This window comes from Acomys minous (assembly GCF_964271855.1).
Source record: "Acomys minous genome assembly, chromosome: 16".
In the NCBI taxonomy this organism is placed as follows: domain Eukaryota; kingdom Metazoa; phylum Chordata; class Mammalia; order Rodentia; family Muridae; genus Acomys; species Acomys minous.
The window spans coordinates 68,699,576-68,707,615 of record NC_140498.1 but is presented as its reverse complement, the minus strand read 5'-3'; the positions used below and the strand labels follow the sequence as shown (position 1 = coordinate 68,707,615).

General features: G+C 51.7%; 1 protein-coding gene across 1 annotated transcript in view; it reads left to right on the top strand.

The window, feature by feature from the left end:
• The first annotated feature begins 567 nt into the window (after positions 1-567).
• Positions 568-8,040, top strand: part of LOC311585749 (kinesin-like protein KIF19) — a 49,141-nt gene continuing 41,668 nt past the window's right edge. The window contains exons 1-3 of the mRNA XM_084761267.1: positions 568-834; positions 1,545-1,625; positions 7,370-7,480. Coding sequence (XP_084617393.1) covers positions 748-834; positions 1,545-1,625; positions 7,370-7,480 — 279 coding nt within the window. The 5' untranslated portion in view covers positions 568-747. The remainder of the gene's footprint in view (positions 835-1,544; positions 1,626-7,369; positions 7,481-8,040) is intronic.

Sequence of the window (8,040 nt, the reverse complement as noted above, 5' to 3'; positions counted from 1 at the left end):
CCCAAGCCTGGCTCCTAGTAGCTCTTACATGGGTCACCCCAGGCTGCCTGTGTGACGTTGCTGGTGCAGTCTTCCAGAGCAAGACTGTCCCCTGAGGTAGGGGGGAAAAAGACTGTCTCCCGGAGAGCCTGTGGAAGAGATGAAGCAGTGAATCAGCAGGCCCATCCTTAGTCCCACTCTGGTGTGCAGCCGGACCCTGAAGGCTGGAGTTCCACCAGTAACGTGGTCGGCTACCAAAGACCTTGGTAAGGGCACTGTCATCTGAAGCTGAGTTTGGCTATTGTTTAGTCCCCTTGAGTGGGAAGTCACAAACACACTGACCTGCTGTACTGAGGTGACCCGTGTGTAGGTGACTGTTGCTCTTGGGCTCAAGGCGGGAAGGGGCTCCACACTGCAGGGTTCTGTCTCTTGTCCTCAGCTCTAGACCAGAGGCTCCTGTGATATAAGGGGAGTTTAGAGGCAGGCTGAAGAGGGTTCTTGTCACGGTCCCCATCATGACATTAACTGTGAGCTCTGCCTGGCTGCTTAGGGACTACTCAAACCATGAGGGCTGTCCTGGCCAAAGAGACAGGTAAAGGTGACAGCAGTTTAGTAGATCAACTCAGTGCTGGCCCAGCCCCACCTCTGGGGACCCAGCTGATGTCATCAGAGTGAGCCTGGGGAGCAGGGCGGGGCTGAGCTGGGAGGATCTCCTCGCTTCTGATTTCTGCTAGGCTAGCTGGGGGCCCTCTAGTTCTGACTTGCAGAATGCCCTCCCACCAGACCACAGACCCCTCTCCAGCCCGGGGCAGCCCAGCCCTGAGGGACATGGAGCCCAAGGACCAGCAGCTCATGGTGAGTATCTTTCCTCATGTCCTGTGCTACCTCCAGCCCCTCCAGCCTCTGCCCCTGGCAAGAAACCCTGAACCCTGGGCTCATATAGATCAGGTCTCCTCAGCCCTTTAGGGACCCGCATCTGTTGCGTCTCACTTCCCTTTCCTGGGACCCAGGATACTTCATACTTTCTCACCTTAGAGTCTCTAGACCTCCTGTACCCCCACTTTCTGAACCTCTGCCTTCAGCCTAGGGTCTGGACTACAGCCCCAGCCATGGGGTAGGCCTCATCCAGGCTACTTGGACCCTCAGCCCATTTGGTCTTGGGGTGACCCCAACTGGCCACCTATGACTGGTTAAGACTAGCCTCATGTCATCTATGGTATCAAAGAGGATAGATACCCTTAGACATGGGCTGGCAGAATTGAGGGGCATGCCAAGTTCCGGCTCCCTCTCCTGAAGGCTCGCTCACAGAGGGCTGGAAGCTGCAGGTGTATTTCCTTTCTGATCACATCTAAATCAGGCAGCCCTGTGACCTTGGGCAACCCTCCTCCTCTGTGGGAATTATGTCACTGCTGATTTCTCAGAGCCTCTCCAGGAGGCAGGAACAGCTCCATGCAGGTAGAGTCTAGGGGTGAATGGAGGGGAGGGGCTCACTGCCTCACTGAGCACAGGCCGAAGTGGGAGTCTTGGTGCTAAGGGTCTTGGTGCTGCCTATGCCCTGTCCTCAGGTGGCGCTTCGGATCCGCCCACTGAACAGTACAGAACTGGAAGAAGGAGCCACCGTCATTGCCCACAAAGTGGGGGACCAGGTGAGGCTAGAGGGCACAAGGCAGGCCTTCACTCACTCCACAGAGGCACCTGGTGGTCAGGCTCTGTCCTGGGGCAGAGCTGAGGTGACAGGTGCATGCCACACAACGTTTTCATTTGGGTTTTTAATCTATATGTGTGAGTGTGTGAGTTTGTGTGTGTGAGAATGTGTGAATGTAACTCTGAGTGTGTATGTGAATGTGTACATGTGTGTGTGTGTGTGAGAATGTGAGTTTGTGTATTTGAGAGTGTGCATGTGTGTAAAAAGTATAACTGTGAATGTGAGTGTGTGTGTGTATGTGTGTGTGTGTGTGTGTGTGTGTGTGTGTGTGTGTGTGTGTGTCAGAATGCCCCTGTTGGTCACTAGGGAGGTTAGTGAGGTGCTCCATGACCTGATGCTCAGGCACGGTGTTTACACTCAAGCCGACAACCCAAAAGATAGGTAAACCAAGATCCTTGCCAAGGGCTGCCCACTGGGGCTCAGAGCACCCATGGGAGGGCCCCATCACTAAAGGTGCTGCTGGGGTAAACGAGCAGTGCAGCCATAGACAGCTAAACAATGCACACTGGGTCCCAGGGTTCAGCTGAGAAGGTGGGGAGACAGGGTGGTGCTTCCTCCTATGTGTGGACGTAGGACTCTGAGCAGTACTGAAGGCCATGCGTGGGGCTGGGGAGACGGCTCAGGAGTCAGGGTGCCCTTGTGGTGGCTCACAGCCACCTGCAAACTCCAGTACCAGGACACTGGACACACTCTTCCAGCTTCTGTGGGACCAGGCATCATACGGGTCACACACATACGTGCAGGCAAACACTTATACGCATAAAAATAAATCTTCTAAAGACAGCTTGTGCGGAAACATCAAGGCAAGGGGCTTGGGGGACAGCGCAGTGTTTGCTCTGCATGCGTGAATCCTGAGTTGTAACCCAGCTCCTGGGAACAGCTGGTGGCGAGTGCTTGTAATCCCAGCACTGGGGCAGTGGAGACAGGATCCTTGGGATCCCATAGTAAACCAATCTAGCCAAATTTGTGAGCTTAACATGCAGTGAAAGACCTTTTTTCTTTTTTTTTTTTTTCTTTCTTTTTTTATTTTTTGTTTTGGTTTTTTGAGACAGGGTTTCTCTGTGTAGCCTTGGCTGTCCTGGACTCACTTTGTAGACCAGGCTGGCCTTGGACTCAAAGAGATCCGCTTGCTTCTGCCTCCTGAGTGTAGGGATTAAAGGCATGCACTACCACGCCTGGCTTTTAAAAATAGGTTTTCTTCTTCTTTTTCTTCTCCTCCTCCTCCTTTTTCTTCTTCTTCTTTTTTTAGATTTTCGAGACAGAGTTTCTCTGTGTAGCCTTGGCTGTCCTGGACTCACTTTGTAGACCAGGCTGGCCTCTGCCCCCTCCCCCAGGTGCTGGGATTAAAAGCATTCGCCACCACTGCCCAGCTGAGAGACCTTTTTTAAAAAGTGAATATGGTAGAGGGGCCAGGTGTGCCTGCACACACCTTTAATCCCAGCACTCAGGAGGCAGAGGCAGGCGGACCTGAGTTCGAGGCTAGTCTGGTCTACAAAGTGAGTCCAGGACAGCCAGGGATACACAGAGAAACCTTGTCTCAAAAAACCACCACCGCCGCCCCCCATAAGGTGGAGAACAGTTAAGAAGACAGCAGATGTCAGCCTCTGGCCCTGCTAAGCACGCGCGAGTGCGCGCGCACCCCAAGGTGAAATTAACACCACAGAAAATTCCGAGTTTTTTTTCTGCTTTTGTTTTTTTTCCTGAGACGGTATCTCCCTGTGTAGCTGCGGTTAGCCTTCAGTTTCTCCTGCCTCAGCTTCTGAGTACTGGGATGACAGAGGTACACTAACCACCTGGTTCAAATTTTTACCTTTTTTAAATTTTTAAAAATTGAAATATAATTATATCACTTCCTTCCCATTTCTTCTCTCTAATTCCTGCCGTGCCCCCGCCCCACCCCCAAATCCCAAAGCAAGCAATTGAGCATTTGGTCCTTTTCCTAGCTCTGCAGCCAGCATATATCTCCAGCTCCAGAGTGTTTCTCCCCATAGAAGAGACCCCACACCTGGCAGCTGCCACCCTACCTTTGACTCTGGTTTCTGGGCATTCCATGTCAAAGTAGTCACATGTAAGTGGCCTTCTATTTGTGGCTCAATTAAAAATTTTTTTATATATTTTTTAAAAGATTTATTTATTCACTATGCATCTATACAATATTCTGCTTGCATGTACACCTGCAGGCCAGAAGAGGGCACCAGAGCTCATTATAGGTGGTTGTGAGCCACCATGTGCTTGCTGGGAGTTGAACTCAGGACCTCTGGAAGAGCAGCCAGTGCTCTTAACCGCTGAGGCATATGCCTGCCTGTCTCGCCTCTCAGAGTGTTTATAGGCATGTGCCACCTTGTCCTGCTTAAATAAATCTTTTTCTTTTTTCTTTTGTTTTTTCAGGACAAGGTTTCTCTGTGTAGCCTTGTCTATCCATGACTAGCTTTGTGGACCTTGAACTCAGAGAGATCCGCCTGTCTCTGCCTCCTAACTGCTGGGATTAAAGGCGTGTGCTACCACACCGGGCTGTGGCTCAATGTTTTTGAGTTTTGTCTATGCTGTGATAAACTCAGTTCTCTTCCTCTCCTGCTTGCATCTGACTATGTCCATTAGGCTTTGCAGATTCATAGAGGTCCACTTGTCTCTGGTTCCTGCGTGTTGGGATTAGACATGTCCACCACCAAACCCAGTTACTATTATTTTTATTTTGAAATAAATCCAAACCAATAGAGAGGTTGCAGGAATGCTAGGAACCAGTGCTCCCCTAACCTCATACATCTGCCTCACTCCACCTCTCCTCTGGGCTCTGACTCCATTTTTCTGGAGCATTTGCAGTCAGTTGGGGGCAGAAGGCCCCTCCCCTCCCAAACATCCCATCGTATGCCTCTTGAAGACAACACAGTCTCATCTGGGTGCAGTGGCTCATGCCTGTAATGCTGTCACTGGCTGGTCACGGCAGGAGGATATTGAATTCAAGGCCAGCCTGGGCTGCATAGCTAGAGCCTTTCTCAAGCAAAAGACACAAGGCTATGGAGACGGCTCAGAGGGTCTCAGTTAGAATACCCAGCACCGGGAGAGACCCAACTCCCAGAAGTCTCAGATGACTTTAGCTGTGTCAGGTTGACATAAAACTAGACAGGACAGAGTCCATGATGGAGTCATGGCAACTGGAGCTGGAAGCTGAGGGCTCATAGCTTGAACTGCAGACAGGAAACAGAGAGCTCATTGGCAATGGAGCTTTGAAACGTCAAAACCAGCCCCAGTGCAGACTTTCTCCAGCAAGGCCACATCTCCTATTCTTTCCCAAACAGCAACACCAGTTTGGGGACCATGTATTCAAATATCTGAGCCTGTGCGGGACATTTCACTCAAACTACTGCCCATGGGTCCTGGGGTCAGAACTCAGGCCATCACACTTGCCTGGCAAGCACCTTTACCTGCTGAGCCATCTCACTGGCCCCAGCTACTGATTAGTTGTTAACTTTGTATCCTGCCACTTTGCTGAAAATGTCTGTCCACCCTAACATTCTTCTCCTGGGGCGGTTATGGTCTCTTTTATATAGAATCACATCATCTGCAAATAAGGAAAGTATTCATTATAGCAATAAGATAGCTCTGTGGGAAAAGGTGCTTATGTACAAGCCTGACAATCTGAGTTCGAATCCCCAGCTCCCACAAGGTCTCAGGAGAGAACCAACTCCCAAAAGTTGTCCCCACCATGGCATGCACCCTCCTACCCTACCACAAATGTACACGCTAAGGAAATTCATAAAATAAAAAAAAATTTAAATTATATTTATTTTTGATTCAAGACCTAACTGTAGTAGGTACTTTTTGAGCACCTAGGGGTCTGTATGTGTTTGTTTTCTTTCTTTCTTTTTCTTTTATTTTCTTTTTCTTTCTTTCTTTCTTTCTTTTTTTTTTTTTTTTTTTTTTTTCTTTTTTGAGACAGGGTTTTTCCTATGTAGTCCTAACTGTCTTGGACTTGCTTTGTAGACCAGGCTGCCTCTGCCTCCCAAGTGCTGGGATTAAAGGCGTGTGCCACCCTGCCCAGCCTGTGTATGTTTTCTTATCAGCCCTTTATGTCCCTTTAGTGAGCAGACTCTGTGGTCACTGCCACTTTACAGGTATGGAGACTGGGTGAGGCCTGAGAGGCACTGTGTTCTAAGCCGCCACCTGAGTGAGCAGTAGAGCCAGGGTGGGATTAGAAACCAGGCCTTGGGGTTCTAGAGCCCACATCTATGAATCACAGCCCCACAGCCCCCTCCCCAGGCCCTGTTGCTCAGAGGTCACTGGCTGGAGACCCATCTACGTCCTCTGCAGCTTTGGCCTGGGGGCCCACAGTAGGTGGGCTGTCCCGTGACACAGTGTATTCCCAGGAGGAGAGAAAGCAAGGAGAGTCAGCTGATGTCATGGAGCAAGTGCTGGCCAGAAGCCAGGAGAAACCCTGGCCGAGCCTGGCCTCCCAGGACTGTGCCTTCCAAAGCTAAGAACACGGGAGGGGCAGGTAGTGGCCTCGTGATGAGACCCTCAGCACCACCCAGCTGTGCCTCCATCTCCTCAGCTCCTCTCTGGTGTTCAGCCCTGTGTCTCCACCAGCCAGGCTGCATTGGCCTCTACCCATTTCCCTGCCCCACCCCCACCCCCCCACCTCACCCCGTTGTCCCTGGGGCAGTCTCCTTTAATCCCTTTGCCCCTAAGGATCTTAACAGGCTTGCTTGATAATGGTGTATATGGGGACTGAGGGGCCCTGGGGACTGCCAGGCGCTCACAGAAATGTAGCTTGTGGATGGAGGCTTTCGGATAGTCCCTTTACCTTCCCTGGGCCTGTGAGGTGAATACAGCAGTGAAGAGGCCAGCTCAGCGCTCTACAGTTTGCATCTCCTCCTGCGTTCTCTGTTGGCATTAATTCCTAAGACAGTCTGTCACTACGGAGCCAGAGAGGGTGGGTGGTGGTTTGGTGAGTTGGGTGGGGTTGTCTGGGGCCATTTATGTGACTGTGGGGCCCACTGGCTGAGCAGGGTTGTATGGTCATGTCTTGGGTGAGTGACAGCAGGAAACACTGTCCCCCAGGGAGTGAGCGAGACAGGGTAAGGAGCTCACTGTGCAAGCATAGGGACCTGAGTTCGGATCCCCAGAACCTGCACAAAAGACTGATGCAGCTGTATGAGCCTAGAGAACAGAGACAAGGGTACCGGGAGCTCACTGGCCAGCCGGTCTAGCTGAAATGGTGATCTCCTGGCTCAATGAGAGACCCTGTCTCAAAACATGAAGTGGAGAAGCAACCGAGGAAGACATCCTGAGACCAGCAGTGATGGTGCACATCTTTAATCCCAGCATTCTGGAGGCAGAGGCAGGTGGCTCTCTGAGTTTGAGGCCAGCCTGGTGTACAGAGCAAGTTGTAGGTCAGCCAGGGCTACAGAGTGAAACCCTGTTTTCAAACAAACCAAAAAGACATTCTGACCTTAGCCTCTGCATGTGCACACACAAAGAGAGGGCGGGGAATAGGGAAGAAGGGAGGGAGAGAGGGAGGGAAGGGAGGGAAGGGATGAGAGGGAGGGAGGGAGGGAGAGAGGGAAAAAGAGCATAGAAACTTCCAGCCATTTCTGGCCCTGGCTCTTGCTTCTGGCTGTGGCCACAGCTCTGCGATGCTTGCCAGGGTTTCGCTGGCTCTCCCCTGACCCCTCTGTCTGTGTCCAGGTGGTTGTGCTCATGGACCCAGGCGAAGACCCAGAGGACACTCTGCGTGCACACCGGTCCCGGGAGCGCACCTTTATATTTGACACCGTGTTTGACCAGCATGCTTCCCAGGTGCGTACCACCCCCCTGCCTCTAACTCCAGGAACACCCTGGGCCCTGGTGCCAGGCTGTCTCATCTCGGTCCTCCTCAGGCTCTCCCTGAGGTGCAAAGAGATTGTGGGGAGAAAACCCATGCTAGGGATCAATTGTATATGATTCTCCTGTGGACACAGGGTCACCAGGTCCTGCTGCCTGCTCTGTGGGCTTCTGTTGAGTTTGTTCATTGCACATGATAAGGACACGCCTCTGTAGAGCAAGGGGAAACTGAGCATGCGTGTCCTGCTTACTATAACATGAGGCCAGCAAGCCCTCTCCAAAGGGACATCTAGACTGAGAGCTGTCACAAAGATAGGCAGGGCCTGCCAAGAGGAGCCTATAGCATGTTCATCTCACAGAGCGGAGCCTCCAGGAGGTCACACAGCAAGGCTTGGGGTTTGGACCAGGCATTGATCTCTTCTGTCTCACATCACATCCATCCCACCTAAGCACACAGAGGGGAGCCAGGGCTCCTCGGGCATAGCAATGCAGGTAGGATTTGAAGTTAGGATGACTGAAATGGTCTGTTACAGCAC